Source organism: Myotis lucifugus, unplaced genomic scaffold (genome assembly GCF_000147115.1).
Source record: "Myotis lucifugus unplaced genomic scaffold, Myoluc2.0 scaffold_1, whole genome shotgun sequence".
In the NCBI taxonomy this organism is placed as follows: domain Eukaryota; kingdom Metazoa; phylum Chordata; class Mammalia; order Chiroptera; family Vespertilionidae; genus Myotis; species Myotis lucifugus.
Genome location: NW_005871049.1, coordinates 22,949,373 through 22,968,149, shown reverse-complemented (window position 1 = coordinate 22,968,149; position 18,777 = coordinate 22,949,373). Strand labels below are relative to the sequence as shown.

At 39.0% G+C, this 18,777-nt stretch overlaps 2 protein-coding genes across 6 annotated transcripts in view; both read left to right on the top strand.

Annotated features, from left to right (window-relative positions):
* KLHL2 (kelch like family member 2) overlaps nt 1-1,238 on the top strand; it is a 72,464-nt gene extending 71,226 nt beyond the window's left edge. For all 5 annotated transcript variants that reach the window (XM_023755276.1, XM_023755271.1, XM_006081822.3 and 2 more), the window contains one exon: nt 117-1,238. In XM_023755276.1, the coding sequence (XP_023611044.1) occupies nt 117-145 (29 nt within the window). In that variant the 3' untranslated portion in view covers nt 146-1,238. The remainder of the gene's footprint in view (nt 1-116) is intronic.
* A 1,968-nt stretch (nt 1,239-3,206) lies between these two features.
* Nucleotides 3,207-18,396, top strand: MSMO1 (methylsterol monooxygenase 1). The gene is made up of 6 exons (XM_006081821.3): nt 3,207-3,343; nt 9,008-9,293; nt 12,439-12,587; nt 13,582-13,708; nt 15,056-15,210; nt 17,297-18,396. Exons 2-6 carry the CDS (start codon nt 9,039-9,041, stop codon nt 17,487-17,489), a joined length of 879 nt encoding a protein of 292 aa, XP_006081883.1. The 5' UTR covers nt 3,207-3,343; nt 9,008-9,038; the 3' UTR covers nt 17,490-18,396.
* Nucleotides 18,397-18,777: the final 381 nt, after the last annotated feature.

Below are 18,777 nucleotides of genomic sequence, written 5' to 3'. Positions count from 1 at the left end.
GATACACCATGATTTGTTCAGACCCTCTTGCTTGAGTAATAAAGAATTCAGTATTTTCTCAGATATACAGAATGCTGCCTGTAACTTCCGTTTTGTTTCTTCATTTCTTTGCTTAGGGGTCACAGTTATTGATAAACCGTTATGAGCCCGAAGGACATTTTTGGCATATTTATACATGAGAAACAGACTTCAACAAGTATTTCTGAAGTGACTTGAGAATCCAGCACTTCTCCACTTGTAGCTGCACTTTAAGTCTCCGCAGAAAATAAGATCGGCTGCCTTTAGAGGCCTCAGATTCTGAAGATTATTTTTGGTAGAAGCACCGTGTAGGCATTTTCTGCAATGAGCAGCAGCTGACTGAATTTTAATAAAAAACCTGGACTGCAGTACTTACTCTTCAGTCTTTAGACAACAGTTGCTTTCATAAAGACTAGTTATCAACCTTGAACGACTGGATTATTTTGTGAAGGAAAACAAAAGAAAATGTGTTGTAAAATTAATTTTTTCTTTATTTCTTCTGAAAATCTGTATACACAGGAACTGAAAATCTTTGAACAGGTATTAAGTTCTATGTAAGTATACAAACTAGTTGAGGGATAAAACTGTTTGCTTTTATAAAATATCTTTGATTACATGAGTATAATAAATGGTGTGCATATAACTGTGTGTGTATATGCTTTCCTTTAAATATGTTTGAAAAGATGTTTGAAACTTGATTATACTATTTATAATTGGCACAGTACTTTGAATTATGCCAGTACTACATTGTAAAACAGAGTTGTATTTTTTGATATTTAACAATGCTTAATACTTTAAAATGCCACTTCTGAGGAATGAACATGGTGTAACACACTTGAATATGTGTGATGCCAAACTTTTTAAAAATAAAATGTAAAGTATGCTTATTTATTATTTCCTTCCTTTGGTTTAATCTTGGTCATGTTTTGGTGTGTATTTTTAATTTTTTTCTTAAAGTAACACTTTGGCATGATCATTACTGCAGGTCTTTGATGAATATAATGAATGTATGGAATTCAACTGAATTTGCATGGTCTTAAGAATTTTTTCCGTGTGTATAAATTTAGCTGCTATTAACAGAAGAGAGAACTTTCTGCGAGTAGCCATGTGTGTTGATCAGATACAATTTTTCTGAGGTCTTCAATTAATCTCACTTTAAAAATGACCAAAACATGTCTTTCTGGAATTACCTTTGAATAAAAGTTTGTATATTATTTGTTTTACATTGTCCTCGATTTTTATCGATTTAGTTTGATTTTAAGGAAGGTACCTGCTCAGTTTCTCTGTTCTTTTGTAAAATTGGCATTTTCTAACTTCACAAATCAATACTTTTTGTTTGTTGCCAAAGTAACCTCTTAGGCAAGTCTGTTAAATCAGTAACTGAAGTCACTGAAAATTGTTCTCCAAGAAAAAGTTACCTAAACTATCAAGGAGAAGTCTCCCAAGGACTGGTGATAATTTAAGTTTTTATATTCCTCTGTCCCTCAAAGGGCAGGACACAAGATAAAGATAACACAAATAGCATTGAACCAAAAAAATCAAAGAAAAAATACCTACTCTAAAGAAACTGATTTTGATATAAAATAAAAGGAATTAAGGAAATGGGAGTTGGGGAGTGGGGTGGTCAGGTGAGGTGCTGGACACAAGAGGGGCAGAGAAGGAAGGGAGAAGGACAGGAGGTGATGGGATATGGTGGCTATTCCTCAGGAGAGGAATTTAAAAGGTTAGCATGAGCTTGTTGCCAGAACAGTCGGGAGGAAAGAATTATAACTGTGATATGATATCTATTTAATATAGAGTATTCACATTTAAACATAGAACCATATTTATTTTTTTATTCATTTTATATAACAACAAAAATTGTATTTCTCACAATTCTGGAAGCTGAGAATTTCAAGATCAAGGCACCAGCAGATTCAGTGTCTAGTGAGAACCCACTTCCTGGTTCACAGACTGTCCTTTTGCTGTGTCTTCACGTGGCTAAGGGGTCTCTCTGGTCAGTTTCATAAGAGCACTAATCCCATTCATAAGGACTCTTAGTCCCTCCTGACCTAACACCTCCAAAGGCTCCAGTTCCTCATACCATTACTTTGGGGATTATGTCTCCCTCAAATTCCCATGTTGAGTTTGGGGGCAACATAAACATACTGTCCACTGTGGAGATGTTTAGAATAGGAAGGGATGAGCACTTCACAGAACATATTCTGACCCCCAAAGGGATTTAATACAACTGTTTCCAAAGCTCTCCTCATCTTGAACCACATCTAAACAGTCTGATCCAGATCCTGGTACAAAAGATGAGAAAGCAAAAACCCTCCCCTCTGCTAATGACCTGAGACCACAACAAGTAACAACCTGTTGATCAATTGCTGCAGAAAGTATGCCAAGACCCAAATCTCATTTTTCACATACAAATTTCAGCAGCACTTAGAAAATACTGGCCTGGCCAGTTCTGCCCAATGGTTAGAGTGCTGGCCTGCGGCCCAAAGGGTTGTGATTCAATTCCTGGTCAAGGGCACATACCTTAGTTGTGGGTTCGATCCCCAGCCCTGGTTGGAGTGCTTCGGTGGGCAACCAATCCATGGGTGTGTATCTCTACCCCCGCACAACCCTCCTCCACTCTATCTGAAAATCAATGGGGAAAATGCCCTGAGGTGAGGATTAAAAAAAAAACAAATTCAATAGGTCATTTAATGTAATTATCTGAGATATATATATATATTTGCTTTTAAAACAGGTTTACTTTCTCCTTATAAAACTAATAGATAGCATGGAGCACCCAAGTGTTTACCATCTAAATTGGTGATGAGTTATGAGGCATATTTTATTAGGTAAAAAGACAGCATAATCTTACAGGCTGATATGATATAAACCTGCCTCCCCGGGACGGTGCCCGCACCCGCTAGAGTTCTGGAGGAATCCCAAGTTGCCATGGCGACGACACCTCGGCCGCACGAAGCCGTGTCAGTGCCCGTCCCCTCTTGACGCTCCATCCTCTGCCCCGCCCCCGGGCGCGCTGCGGCGCCAATCACTGGCTGGGCGTGTGGGTCTCACTATCCTCACTCCATCCGGGGAGCCAATGGCTGGGACCGCCAGTCATTCGTTTGCGCGAGTCGCACGATGCCGGCAACCATACAGACCAGTCACAGCACCGAGAAGGCGGGACGGGCGCCCTCGCAAGCCAATAACAACAGAGAGAGCCGCTGCACACTCCCTCATCCGGGAGAGGCGGGTTCCTGCCTGGGCCCCGGCACCAGGTTGAATACGGTGAGCGGCGGTCTCCGTGCGAGCATCCTGGTGAGGGCACCGGAAGAGAGGCTCGCAGGTGAGGAAGGGGGAATGCCGGGGATCCGGCCCTGAGCTCTGCGGGATTGAGGGGAGCGAGGTCGGGCGTGGATGCGCGCTCAGGGCCGGGTGGGGGCACCCTTACCCAATGTGAGGGCGGCGAGGGGCCGGAGGGAAAATGGTGATGCATCCGGGCTGAGGCTTGTTTCTTGCCCTTTAAGAGTTTGCGGTCACCCGGAGACTGGAGGCATTAGGCTACCAGTGGTTCGCAACCTTCCGGCCCTTTAACTACAGTTCCTCATGTTGTGACCCAACCATAGAATTATTTTCGTTGCTACTTCATAACTGTAATGTTGCTACTGTTATGAATCGTCATGTAAATATCTGATATGCAGGATGGTCTTAGGCGACCCCTGTGAAAGGGTCGTCTGACCGCCAAAGGGGTCGCGACCCACAGGTTGAGAACCGCTGCAAGATGAGAGTTTTACAAAACAGAAGCATTGCAGGGGAGATCAGATCTGGTGTGCATGTGTGATGGGGGTATGGGGTGCGGAAGGGCGGCTCAGAGGAGGTTATGATGTGTGGGTGGGAGTGGGATCGGAGGCCGTCACCGGTAAAGGGTTGCTGTTTCCGTGGGCAGAGAGAAATAAAGCCACAGGAATGGTGAGAAGTCAGATGTGGTGGCAGTTTGACGTGTAGGTTGGAGAGGAGGAACAATGAAGGGTGGACAGGCTTGGCGGGCCGTTTTTGTTTTCTTTTCCATAGCTTAGCGGTTCTCAACCTGTGGTTCGCGACCCCTTTGAGGGGGTCGAACGACCCTTTCACAGGGGTCGCCTAAGACCATCGGAAAACACATATATAATTATATATTGTCTTTGTGATTAATCACTATGCTTTACTGATGTTCAATTTGTAACAATGAAATTGGGGGTCACCACAGCATGAGGAACTGTATTAAAGGGAAGCGGCATTAGGAAGGTTGAGAACCACTGCCATAGCTGAAGGCCTTGGTCTTGTATTCCTAGGGGAGACACTTTTCTTAAACTTTACGTGTTGTGAAAGGGTGGACGCTCCTGTTTTGATAGATCCTGGCATGAGCCCCAGAAGTCGGGTTTAAAAGGGCAAGCCCGAGGCATAGCGAGGCCAGGTGAGGGCCCTGGAGCAATCCGGGTTTACCTAGGAAGGTACAGGGTAGGGCATTAGCCGGCGGTAGTCAGGGACAGCCAAACGTCAAGGTTTCCCAAAGGATCCGCGAGGAACTACATTTCTTTTTTTTCTGCGGACCTAGTCAGGCAGCTCAGAGCAGGTTTCCAGTCCATCCGGTTGTCCAAGGAGGAGAAAAAGCAGAAGAAAGTTCACGATTTCCCTTCCCCTCTCCCCTGTATTTCCTTTCTGTATTTTGCTTTTGTTCAGTTGACAGCAACTGGCCCCATTTTCCTCGCTTGTGTATGGAGAGTCAACTCCCGAATGTGAGTTAAACCAGGTGTGTCTATACTGGGTGAGCGTTTGAGGACCTTACCTAGTTAGCAGCGATAGGGGAGACTCAGAACATGGTCAGAGATGACTGAACAGGTGAAGGTGCAAGTCACAAAATTAGGTGTTCAAGGAGGTGGGCCGGGAGTATCTGGGCAGGGTTCCGAGGCCGGCTGCTGAACTTTGGGATCTGTTGAGTTTTATGTGCCTCTGCGCTGTCTAATTGGAGCTGGCCTGGGTAATTAGAACCTGGGGTTTAGGGGAAAAGGCTGGAAATAGAGATTTTGGATATTAGGAGATTTTTAAAACAGGAAATAGTTAAGAACACCAGGAAAGGGAGTAAGGAAAGCATCCTTGGAAACTTTCCAGCCTCAGTGGTCCAGTCTTCCTTGCTCAAAAGCTGTCCCACAAACAAACTAAATCAGAAAGGGCTGTACTCTTTCTCACGTCCTGGTTTAGTCTTTGGGTCGGAAGTTCCCTCCCAATGGTTCTCAACCTTCCTAATGCCGAGACCCTTTAATACAGTTCCTCGTGTTGTGGTGACCCCCAACCATCAAATTATTTTCGTTGCTACTTCATAACTGTAATGTTGCTACTGTTATGAATCGTCATGTAAAGATCTGATATGCAGGATGTATTTTCAGGGGTCGCGACCCACAGGTTGAGAACCGCTGCAACATCCTCTTATTCCCCCCACCTGGCCCAGCTTGACTCTCTTTGTATCTGGTCTCCTCCCATGGTGCTCCAGCTCCAGTTTAGAAAGTATCGTTCTCTAGGAACCCTTGCTGGTCCTCCGTGTTCTCCTAGCACTCAGTGTTTCCAGCCCTTTATTGCTCTGATCACATGCTTTTATGGCAGTCTGGTGAATTCTCTGATTTCCTCACTAGATTTTATGTTTGTGAAGTCAGAGGTGAGAGCAGACGCTAGCACAGTGGCTGCAGCTGGTAGCACAAATTCAGTGGGCGTGAATACATGGGGATTCCAAGAACCAAGGAAGGAACGTATTTCAGGGAGAGAAGTCTCAAACCTTCCAGACTGGTTGAATAAAATAAGCTCGAAGGGATGTTTGTTGGATGTGGCAGCTAGAAGATCCTTAGTGATTTTAGTAAGAGTAGATTCAGTGTGGCGATGAGACTAGAAAGCTGACTGTAGTTGCTGGAGAGTACATGGGAATGGGAAAAGGAAGACAGCCCGTGTAGAATACTCTTTCAGGAGACTTGGGTAAACCGTAGGAATTATTCCCCTCTTACTGTAATATTTATCGTGTGCGTTATTATGTCTGGTTAGAGTATAGCTTACTGGATGAGAGCATAAGCTTCTCCACTTAGCATTTTTGTAACTTGGGGAAGTTGCATGATCTTTCTCACCTGGAGTTTATCATTTAGAAAATGGAAATAATAAAAGTACCTAGTTCATGAAAGCGTGGTAAGGATTAAGTCTTGGATATATAGAGGACATGTAGTGCACTGAGAGTACAGTTCCCGGCACATAGAAAATGCTCAATAACTAGTAGCTTCTTAGAATTACTGTGTGTCAGGTCCTGTGCTAAGTGCTTCACATGCATTCTTCCTTGAACTCATTGGAAGAACTGTTGTTATTCTTTTCCCCCTTTTCAGCTTTCTTGAGGTGTAACTGACAGATACAATTATAAGATACTTTAAGTGTACATTGTGGTGATTTGACATTAGGAAAAGATTCCCTCTATCTAGGTACTATTGTTGCTTATATTTTGCAGATGATAAAACAGGCTCAGAGAAATTACATAACTTGCTCCAAGACATACAGCTAGTGTGACCTCATGAAAACCGAGGGTTGGAATTACTTTTATTTTGCAATATAGAAGATCTTTGAAGATAATCTTGATATGAATTGGGAACTAGATTACAAGTAGTTGAGCAAGTTGTGTGGGTGAGAGTTAAGCAGTCTGACGCTTATGAATTCTTCTTTAAGAAAGAAGTTGAGCCCTGGCCGGTTTGGCTCTACCGCTCAGTGGATGGAGTGTCGGCCTCTGGACTGAAAAGTCCCAGGTTTGATTCCAGTCAAGGGCTTGTACCTTGGTTGTGGGCACATCCCCAGTAGGAGGTGTGCAGGAGGCAGCTGGTCCATGTTTCTCTCTCATCGATGTTTCTAACTCTCTATCCTTCTCCCTTCCTCTCTGTAAAAAATCAATAAAATATATATTTTTTTTAAAGTTGATTGGTTGGTTCCAAGAAAGAGAAATGGGACATTGGCTTGGGGGAAAGGAGATAGAGGTTAGAAAAGTTTTCCTCAAGAAAGGAAGACTTGAATATGTTTTTAAACTTGAAGGCGGATAGACTCCGTGAAGAGGGAAAGACAAAAGATGAGAAAGGTAAAGTGAGTGCTGGGCAAGTTCCTGATGAGGTCAGTTAACACAAGCCTCCTCGGTCTTAGAGGAGAGGGTGAGTGAACCAAGAGAAATTTTGAGCTTGGCACGACACAGGGTGTAACCCGATAGTCTCCATGGTATAATAAGTCATTTGAGAATTAGTCAGACAAAAGAATGAGGTTGCAAAGTGAAGTCAGACCTGAGGAAGTTGGCTAAGCTTCCCAGTATCCTCTATGAGGAGTAGGGTAAGAGGTAAATTGGGGTGGGGGAGCATTGTAAACAACAATAAGAGTGCTTCTGAGGTTTCAGCTATTTATTGGTCCGTCCATCATTATTCATAAATCAGGAATAGCAGTGAGCATTTTTAAAAGAGTGATACTCTTCATAAGTTTCCCTATTTTTTTATTTGGTAACCTATTAAGCTTATTTATTTTATAAGTAAACATGCTCCTGGAAAAAATTATAAGAAGGTATAAAATAAGTAAAATTTCCTTCCTCTCCATAACAACCTCTCATTGTGTGTGCATAATAGGGGTGCACACACACACCTCTTGATCCCGTTTCCTAAAGATCACTACTCTGAATTGTTCCCTGTGTATCCTTCTGTTCATTTTCTATATTTGTGTGTGTGTGTATGTCTCTTTATGTACATATATATGCATGGAAGTACATAGATAAAATATATTTTTTACAAAAACATAACTGGGGCTCTTGTCATACATATTGTGCAACTTGCTATTTCACTTAATACTTAATCTTTTTTAATAAATAGTTTTTATTGATTTTAGGGAGAGAGAGAGAGAGAAACATCAACTGACTGCCTCCCACATATACACCCATACCAGGGATGGAGCCCGCAACTTGGGCATGTGCCCTGACTGGGAATCGAACCAGTGGTCTTTTGGTGCATGGGATGATGCTCAACCAACTGAGCCACTCTGGCCAAGGCTTAACAGTGAATTTTAGATATCTTTCTAGGTAGAACATATAGATCTTTCTTTTAAGTGGCTATTTTGTTACTTTTCTCTTTGTTTTTGCTATTACAATCAGCACTTCCTTCAGCCTTCATGTACCAGTCTTTGTACACTTGGTGAGAAACTTGCTGGGTCAAAGGGTGTATTAATTTTGAATTGTGTTAGATACTGTGATTTCCCCCCCCCCCCAAAGATGTACTTAATTCTGCTCCTCCTCCCCCCTTCCCACTCCATAACCAATGTGTAATAGTGCCTGTTTCTTCAAATTATTGTCCTTAACAATACTGGGTACTGAACCCTATGTAATGTAAAGATTTTTGTTTTAGGGTATTTCCTTATTTGAGTCCAGTTGAACTGCTTGTTTGTTTAGTGAGCGTTTGCATTTACTCTTCTGTGAACCAAGTGTTAATGGCCTTTGACTTTTCCTTTTAGCCCTTTGTCATAAGTGGTAGAGATATTTTTCGAATTTGTCATTTGATCTTTGACTTAAATAAACTAGAGACCCAATGCATGAAATTTGTGCAAGAGTAGCAAGAGTAGGCCTTCCTTCCCCCGGCTGCCGGCACGAGCTTCCCTCTGGCACCTGGGACCCAGGCTTCCCTCGCAGCCCTGGCTTCATCCCTGACTTCATCTGGAAGGTCATCTGGTCTGATTAGCATATTACACTTTTGTTACTTTAGATTATCTCTTTCTTCCCCAATCAGAAGTATATAATTTTTGTGTTGTCATATTTGGCAGGCTTTTTCTTTATAGGTTCTTTTGTTTTAACTACATGTTTAGGACCTGAGAAATTGGTGCTAGTAATGGTTATTTTTAAAATTATTTGAAGATGCATTTTTAAAACTACTTTCTTAGAATTGTTTAACTTGCATTCTTGCTTATTTATTTATGTACTTATTTATATTTACAGAATTAAAAGGCCGTGTGCAGAGATTTGAAAAATGGCAACAAATGAAAGTGTCAGCATCTTTAGTTCAGCATCCTTGGCTGTGGAGTATGTAGATTCACTTTTACCCGAGAATCCTCTGCAAGAACCATTTAAGAATGCTTGGAACTATATGTTGGACAATTACACAAAGTTCCAGATAGCAACATGGGGATCCCTGATAGTTCACGAGACCCTTTATTTCTTGTTCTGTTTACCTGGGTTTTTGTTTCAATTTATACCTTACATGAGAAAGTACAAAATTCAGAAGGTGAGTATGATGGACTTGCAATGGAATATTATCATTAGTGTTGAATATTTTTAAAGTAATTGTAACTTTGTTTTCAAAGACTCTAGATCAGGTCTGTCAATAGAAATATAATTAAGCCCCATTTGAAATTTAAATTTTTCTGTTATAATACATGAAAAGGTAAAAAGAAATAGGAAAATTAATTTTAAGATATATTTTACTTAACACAGTAAATCTAAACTCTTATTATTTCAACAAGTAATCAGAATTAAAAAGTACTTAATGAGTTGATAGCTCCCAGGAAAGAATCTGGACCAGCTTATTAGAGAAAGGATTTATCAGTACTTGGTTGAACCCATGATAGTTTCTAATGCTTACTGTTTACTTTTCTAAAAAGTCATGCCAGGCTCTGGCCAGTTAGTTCAATTGGGTTAGAGCATCGTCCCGATACGCCAAGGGGGTTTGATCTCAGGTCAGAGCACATACGGGAAGCAACATGAGTGCATAAATAAGGGGAACAACCAGTCAATGTTTCTCTCAAAAAAGAAAAAAAAATCATGCCAAACTATTCTTAAGGGAACACATATCCTTGGTAGAAAGTAGATATGTTGAGAGTGTTTGTTTATCTATGGAGACTAATTTGCACTCACTGAGTCTATGTGGGTTGGGGTTATTGCACACATTCTCTCACAGTCTCAATTTCATTGCCTCTCCCAGGGAATCTCACTTTAAGCCAGTACTGGTATTGATCTTCTCTGGGGATAAGTACAAGGGGTCAGGTGCCCATGGACTCCAAGCCAAAGGAGAGAACAAAAGTAAAAGGGGGAGGGAATAAAAAGGAATGTGGCCCACGGGAGAGTATCCTGTTACCCTAAATTGAGGACACAGAAGTTCCAAAATGCTTGTTATAAAATGTCCTGCCTTGAAAGAGAGGATTCAGTTTGAATGTCTTAAGTTCATTCTCATGGGTGTTAGGGGTGACTCAGTCTGCCCTGTGTCACCCATTGCTTTGTTCATATGGCTGATTCATTATATTCCTGTATAGTTGAGTCATTGGTCAGAGGTGTAAACCTTTTCAAAGAGAGGAAAACCTTTTCCAGTCATTGTTTTATGATTGGTTTGATGGCCAAAGAAAGGACAAGCAATCATCTACAGTAGTTGGTTACTGGTAGTTATTTATGAACAGAGATTAAAAGGCTGGGTAGTGTGGCCTCAAGTCTGTCCTCAGTATTTCTTCCTTTAAGTTTTACAACCAAAAAGCTTTGAGCTTTTTTGATACTAAAATAAATTGAGATGGTAAATTAGTACAAGTTCTCACAATATGCCAGGATTTAAAAACAAGTTAAAAAAAAAATCACTGCAAGTTACTTACAGGTTTATGAATTTTGAAGGCAGACACCCTGAAACATTGAGGGTACAGGAAGAAGTCGCTATTGGTGATGAGACAGCATTAAAGACTTTCTGCTTTCAAAGAGAATAGACAGTGTGACAGTTAATGCACATGTGTGCTAATGAGGGGGAAATTTTATAGGGATAAACAAGCAATAAAGTAGACCTTGTAGGATCTATTTCTTTTTACAAAGTCACACCTTTTAATAATTCTCTAGGAATTTTCCTCACGGATATATATATATATCATTCTTTCTGAAGTCCATGGCCTAATAATGATTTTTTTTATATTAGAGTGCAGTTATATATAAAGTACTATATGGTAAACTCTGATATTCCACGAGGTGTGAGTTTTTGATTAACTATCTTTTAAAGAAATTTGTGTGTACTTTAAACAGTATAGTGAATGATTTTATTAGTTATAGTTGATTAATTTTTGTGTTAATTTCTGTACTACATAGGTATCAGATTCTAGTTAGGATATTAAGTCTGTTAAACATAGTTTCTATGGGAAACAGTGCCATTGCAGGCCCAAGTCGGAATTTCCCATTTATTTTGTCCCCAATCACAGACTGGAAGTTTGGAGGAGTAGGGTGATAATGTTCAGAATAGAAATAGAAAGACAATTATAAATGATCTTATCTAATTTCCTCATTTTATTGTTGATAAAACTGACTTATAACCGGTTAGTGGTGGCCCTGAGATTAGAGACCACCCAGCTCTCTGGATTTCTGGATTGCTTCTCAGTTTCATGCTTTTCTTTCTTTTTTTTTTTCCCCTCTTTTTTTGGTCAAGGAAGGTAGTTCTTAAAGAGTTTCAAGAACAGAACTGGAGGCCTAGATTTTAGTTAGTCCCAGTTCCTATATCATTCTGGGCAAGGTAGTGGACCTCTTTGGGCTTCTGCTGAACAATATTTCCCATACTTGAGATATTGTGGCTCAGTTGAAAAAAATTTCATCAGCAGCTTTCTGAATTTTTAAGTAAGGACATTTAAAACAAAGTAATAACTATTAGCCTAATCTTTATAAAACCCCAAACAATTTTCCTTTGTAAGTGTAGCCCATTGAATTGAATCAATTTAGTTTTTTAAAATATTGCTTGTTAGGTGAGTAGGTATCCTGATGAGATTTAAATGAACATTTTACTACATTGATCTCACTCATTTTGACTTTAATCTTGGAACTTCTGTGGGCAGTTGCTCTCCATTCTTTGGAAACCACTGGACACATCTCTGAAGTTCTTCCAGCTCAGAGAGTTTATAATTCTGTTATTGTATATAAACAAAAATGCACTAATTTCTGGGAATGAATACTGCCAAATGTCTGGGAGCATTGATTTACCTGTGTAATAATGGCTTTCAATGCTGCTGATATAATTGCTTCAATACTTGGAAGACCCAACCGTAATCTTTGCATAACACATTCTCTGCAATTTCTGATATGAGAAGTGAATGATCTGTGGGCAGGAAAGACTGGAGAGTTATTCATTCTATAGTGCTTCTTCTTAGGTTTGAGATCTTATGTTCGTTATTCATGAGTTTGTTTATTCACAATTTCTTCACCTAAATTGGTGATGGTAGTTGTCAAGAATTTAGAGGGGAGGATGTTGTGATTCCTGGGCTTTAGTTACTGTAACATAGTAACTGTAATATAGAATTCACAAAACAGAATTAAGGTCTCATTAACCAGTAGAGAAAAAAATAGGAATTTACTTCTGGATACCAGGCTAACCTGCTGATAACAGACTAACACTAAATATTTGTGCCTTTTCTCCGTAGGATAAACCAGAAACATGGGAAAACCAATGGAAATGCTTTAAAGTACTTCTTTTTAATCACTTTTGTATCCAGCTTCCTTTGATTTGTGGAACTTATTATTTTACAGAGTATTTCAACATTCCTTATGGGTGGGAAAGAATGCCAAGATGGTATGTAGATATAAACAATACTTTATTTTTTATTTATTTATTTTTTTATATATTTTATTGATTTTTCACAGAGAGGAAGGGAGAGAGATAGAGAGTTAGAAACATCGATGAGAGAGAAACATCGATCAGCTGCCTCCTGCACATCTCCTACTGGGGATATGCCCGCAACCAAGGTACATGCCCTTGACCGGAATCGAACCTGGGACCTTTCAGTCCGCAGGCCGACGCTCTATCCACTGAGCCAAACCGGTTTCGGCAACAATACTTTAATATATGTAAAGATTTGATTTATTTGCTCAGTCACAGTTTGCTGTCCAATTAACATATCCTTAACGTTTATCTTTTTTCTTTATTTGTTTAATGTTTGTTCTAAACTTTGGAAGTAAATAAAATGGAGAAAAGTAAATCATAGTAGAAACTTAGAATGTTACCATTTTTAGGTCTTTCTCTACTAGTATTTTAGTGCAATACTTTATTTGAAGGTGCTCGTACTAAGAAAAAGAATTACATTTTAAGTCCAAAGTGAATGAAAACATTGAGAATAGTTTGAGAGGTTTATAAAAAAATGTGTCGCCCGGCCGGTGTGGCTCAGTGGTTGAGTGTCAACCCATGAACCAGGAGGTCACGGTTCAATTCTCGGTCAGGGCACATGCCCAGGTTGTGGGCTTGATCCCCAGTGGGGGCGTGCAGGAGGCAGCTGATCGTTGATTCTCTGGTATGAATTTTGTTTCTTAATTGATTTTATACCTGTGATTTTTTTTTTTTTTGAATGAGTTAGAATTGATATAGTGGCCAGTCTGTTCTGTTCAGCTCTTCCTCTGGGTGGTGTAATATAGCTACCTTGTGTCTAAACACTTTGGAGAATTTATTGATCAATATGTCCAATTGAGTAAACTGTAAAGTGGGTATTTGGTTTTATGTATATCTCAGGCAGTGATCCCAAGTAAAGGTCTAGATTGCACTTTGTACTCATTATAGTGTTTTCATCTTACAGGTATATGCTTTTGGCAAGATGCTTTGGTTGTGCAGTGATTGAGGATACCTGGCACTATTTCCTACATAGGCTCTTACACCACAAGAAAATATATAAATATATTCATAAAGTTCATCATGAGTTTCAGGTATGTTAGAATTATATTTAATACTTTTTTCTATTAGAGGCAAAATGTCATGGTGTGCGCATGGGGTTAGAAAATCATATACTTAAGGAAGTGTTCCCTTGATATTTCTAGTACCTTTCTGGCACCATACATAATTATTATAATATTATTAACTATATTTCCTAGGCTGTACTTTATATACCCATGACTATTTTGTAACTACCAGTCTGTATCCTCAATCTCTTCACCTTTTTCACCCAGTTCCCCAACCTCCATCCCCTCTGGCAACCAGCAGTCTGTTCTCTGTTTTTATGAGTCTTAAAAATAGTGACTTTTTCTTCTTTTTTTATCAAAACTGCTTTGACGTAGATTTGTCAAACTGGTTCTATTATGTTCTACATTGGTATGCTAAATCAAATATTCCTTTTTTTTTTTTTTATTAATCCTCACCTGGGGATATTTTTCCATTGATTTTTAGAGAGAGTGAAAGAGAGAGGGAGAGACAGAAAGAAATATCGGTGTGAGAGAAACACACTGATTGGTTGCCTCCTGCAGAAGCCCTGACCAGGGCCCGGGCCGGGGAGGAGCCTGCAAATGAGGCGCATGCCCTTGACTGGAATCGAACCCGGGACCCTTTGGTCCACAGGTTGACACTCTATCCACTGAGCCAAACCAGCTAGGGCAAGTATTCCTTTCTTGATACAAATTCAAATGCATAAATCAAAATTAGAGTTCAAGTCAGTGTTTAATGCTTTTATCTTAAACCATCAAAAACATTAAGATATTTTTAAGGACATCCCTACTAGACCTTTTGATGTTTGGTAGGAACTAAATGTTTTTTAATTTGAGAATTATTGTTATTGTTTACATATGTATGGCTAGATATACTATTTTATATATAGAAACAATATATTTATAAAATGATATTCGTAAATAAATTAGAATATATGTATACAGATTCTCCAGAGAAAAAGAAAGAACAGGAGATACACATACACACTCAGATTGTGGGGGCTGGCAAGTCTGAAATGTACAGGGAGACCGCAGGCTGGAAATTGAGGTAGAGTTGATGTTACAGTCTTGTGTCTGAATTCCCCAGGGCAGCAGGCTGGGAACTCAAGCAGGGTTTCTGTATTGCAGTCTTGAGAACTCCTTCCTCCGAAACCTTAAGTCTTTGTTTCTAAGGCCTTCAACTGGTTAGATGAAGGGTAATCTTTACTCAAAGTCTACTGATTTAAATGTTAGCCACATCTATAAATACCTTCACAGCAACATCCAGATTGATTGCCCAAGCAATGGGGCACTATAGCCAAGCTGGTGTATAAAATTAACCATCACAATATATTAACGAATTGTTCTCTGTTTTAGGCTCCATTTGGAATGGAAGCTGAATATGCACATCCCCTGGAAACCCTAATTCTTGGAACTGGGTTTTTCATTGGAATCATGCTTTTCTGTGATCATGTAATTCTTCTTTGGGCATGGGTGACCGTTCGTTTGCTAGAAACTATTGATGTCCACAGGTGAGCTCTAGTTTCTGTTCTGCCATGAGGTATCATAAAATGTCTTTCTTTTCATGGTCATAAGATTATATTTAAGTAGGCGAATAGAAGTTAATGTTGTTAATATTGCTATTTTTTAAGAAAACAAGAGACATGGCTGTTGTCATTTTTATAGGGAGAATAAGTTCTTTTGGTTAAACGAAATGAAATTTTGACGTGTACTTCAGAGCTGCCCTTTAAAAGGGTCCCTGTTTCCATTCTCAGTGGAAATATGTAAGAGTGCTTTTCCTCCCTCAACACCCTTCCAAGCCTGGGTAGTACAGTCTTTTTCATGTTTGTCAATAAGAGGGCAAAGAGCTTTCAGGTCTGTGTTGGCATGCATTTCTCCAGGGACACATGAGGCTGTGCATCTGTTTGTGTGCTTATTGACCAATAGTATATTTTCTTCTTTGAGTTACCTTTTTATGTCCTTTTCCTATTTTTCTGTTATATGTCTTAAAACCTACTGGTTTGTGTAAGCTTTGTTGGCTATATATGTTCTAAATAGTTCTCTGCATCTGTCATTTGAATTTTAACTTCTGGTGGTTCTTTTCTAGTTTTTAATTTTCCTATAGTAAAATGAGTCATTTTTATGACTTTTGAATTTCACACCTTGCTTAGGTCTTCCTGAAACACTGTTCAACTGAATCTATTTGTGTGGTTTTTTTTAAAGATTTGGTTAAATACCGTAATTCAGGATTAGCAATTCCTTTATCCTTCTGTAATGAATCTAAACCTAACTCTTATTTGAAAAAAAAACACATTGAATTATTTAGCCTTCACTGAATAAGAATATTTCTAGTCTCACTGCCTAACTCTGATGAAATCACCACTTTTAATATTTACTTATTTCACCTTTTTTCTATCGATTGGAAGATATTTTGTGGTAAGTTATTTATATTTAATGCCTTTTAAAATGCCTAATATCCTAATTTTTTATTATTTTAAAATTAAATATTCATTGCATTTTGACCTGGGACTTATTACATACCCATGAAAGCAGAATATTAAATTCTAACAATTATTTTTAAACCACTAGTAGGAAGAGAATATTCTTCTGTAGATAAATTGTGAGTGATGTCTCTTACATTCTTTCTTTCCTTTCATTGTTCTTTTCTCTCTTCTTCCCTCTCAGTCTTCTAAAGAGAGAGAGAGATTGGGGTGATTTGGACTGGTATAATTCTGTCTGTCAGATTTCAGATATATATTAGGAAAAAAGAGGATACTCTAAATGATATTCTTTTAAAATCACATGTGTCCCTCCACCTACAGAAAGCACACTCATATTTTCATTAATCCTGGTACATTTAATTCCAACTTGTCATTGACTAAAGTAAAAGAAGTTGTAATAGTGATTCGCAGGTCTATCAAGCATTATAGATTTGATACTCATTTCATATAATTTCCCCCCAAAGGCTATGGTAAGAAAGCTCCTCCTCTAAAACAGGAAATAAAAAGAATTTATGAAAAATCTATTCATGGTTATAATGCCTCTCTTTCATCTCCTGATAGTCCTAGCTAATAAAGACAATATGCAAATTGACCACGTCATCACAAAAGATGGTGGTGCTCCCAGTTCTTTCAGCCCAGTCAGGGGGGCAGCAGGCGCATGGTGTGGCCGGACCCACCCTCAGTCCCCCAGCCACCCAGGGCTGCCCGAGGCTCAGGTAACCAGGGCCTGCCGAGGCTTGCGCTGCCGGCAGTGGCAGCAGCAGAGGTGTGATGGGGGCGTTGCCCTCCCCTATCGCTGGGTCGCCTCCCGCCCCTGAGGGCTCCCAGACTGTGAGCGGCCGGGCTGAGGGACCCACCCCCCCTCCAGTGCATGAATTTTCATGCACTGGGCCTCTAGTATAATATATAATTTCCATAGATTTTTTTTTACATTTCAAAAAATTTCTTAGTGTTTTCTAGAATTTGCACTATTTTCTGTTGTTTGTGTCTTTTGTAAACATGTCAGAAATAAAGTGACCTAGGTAAAGTGGAATGTTGTTTGAATTAGTTAACAAACATATGACTATCAATAAAAGTGCCAATTATTGCTTCATAATCTTTATTACTTTTATTGCAGTGGTTATGATATTCCTCTCAACCCTTTAAACCTCATCCCTTTCTATGCTGGCTCTCGGCATCATGACTTTCACCACATGAACTTCATTGGAAACTATGCTTCAACATTCACATGGTGGGACAGAATTTTTGGAACAGACACTCAATTTGTTGCCTACACTGAAAAGATGAAGAGTGGGAAAAAGACTGAATAAATATTTATGTAAATCTTCCTGAAGATATAGATTTTCCTGAATTAAAACTAGTAGCTAACACTGCTTCCGGGGAGCAGAAATAAACGTGTGTCTTGGCCGCTGAGTGATTTTAAAAATGAACAACTTTTATCTTCCTAGTGGGAACTTTTTCTACTTTCCATTCCAGTTCTGTATGTGTAGGAATAAGTAAGGAAGATTTAAAGGCCATGTTATTGTTGACCTTACAAAAAGGTTTTAAGTATTAGAAGAAGTATTAATCTATGTCTTTTCCCCAGTAACACCATAGGCCTGAAGTGGAAATAGCTCTTTAAATCTTTTAAATATATAATGAGCACTTCAAAAACTGTTAATAGTGGATGTTGGCCTCATATTGAACTTGTGACATTTTTTTAGAGTTTGCCTCAAGATCAAAATATCATAGGTTGAATGACATCAATTGATACATTTGAATGAGGCTGCAAAATTAGGACTAGCCAGCACCAAGAATTTCCAATCTTCTCTGGAGCTGACCAGTTTGAGGTGATTTTCTTTCTTTTAGAAGGCCTTTTGGACTCCAGTGTACTACTGGCCTCTGTAAATTAGGGTATTTCTGAATTGATGTATATGGAATATTTTCGTCTAAAGGTTTTCATGCTTCTTGAATTTTTTAAAAAAATGAAGCTTTATTCCTGCTCTTTCCCCTTTAATTTTTGTAAATCAGGTTTTTATTACACTTAAAGCTGAATCTTGAAACTTTGTGAACTGACTTGTATTTGCACTTTGAGCTATTAAAATAAATGTCTGGGTTTTTTTGTCTGATTACTTGGTTTCCAGTTTTGAACATCAGCTGTCACTTCTTATATTATTCTTATAAGGAAAAGCACAGAGATCGTTAAATTATTGTTTTGCAATAAAAGGAATGATTTTATTTTTTGTAAGTGCTTTATTTGCTAAACTTTTCTTGACAGTTTCAATATGTATTTATCAGGCTGTTTATTGTGGGAAATTCCATTTACCTGTTTCAGTAGAGGGTATTGAAGCAGTTTTTTTCTGTACTTAGAAAATGTATGGGAATAATAGAGCTAAACTTTTTAGGGCTGACTTAATCTCACTTACCTAGATTCTAACTCAAATCGAGAGCTGATTATTCTAACTTACTGAATTGTTATTTTAAAATTTAGTTATTTTTCTGATAAGTTCCTTTCCCTGAATACTTTGTACACAGTTTTGAGTGAGATTGTGATGCTGGTTTTCAGTATTTTGCAATACTGTGTCAGAAATTTTTAATTGAAGTGCGTTTTACAAACAG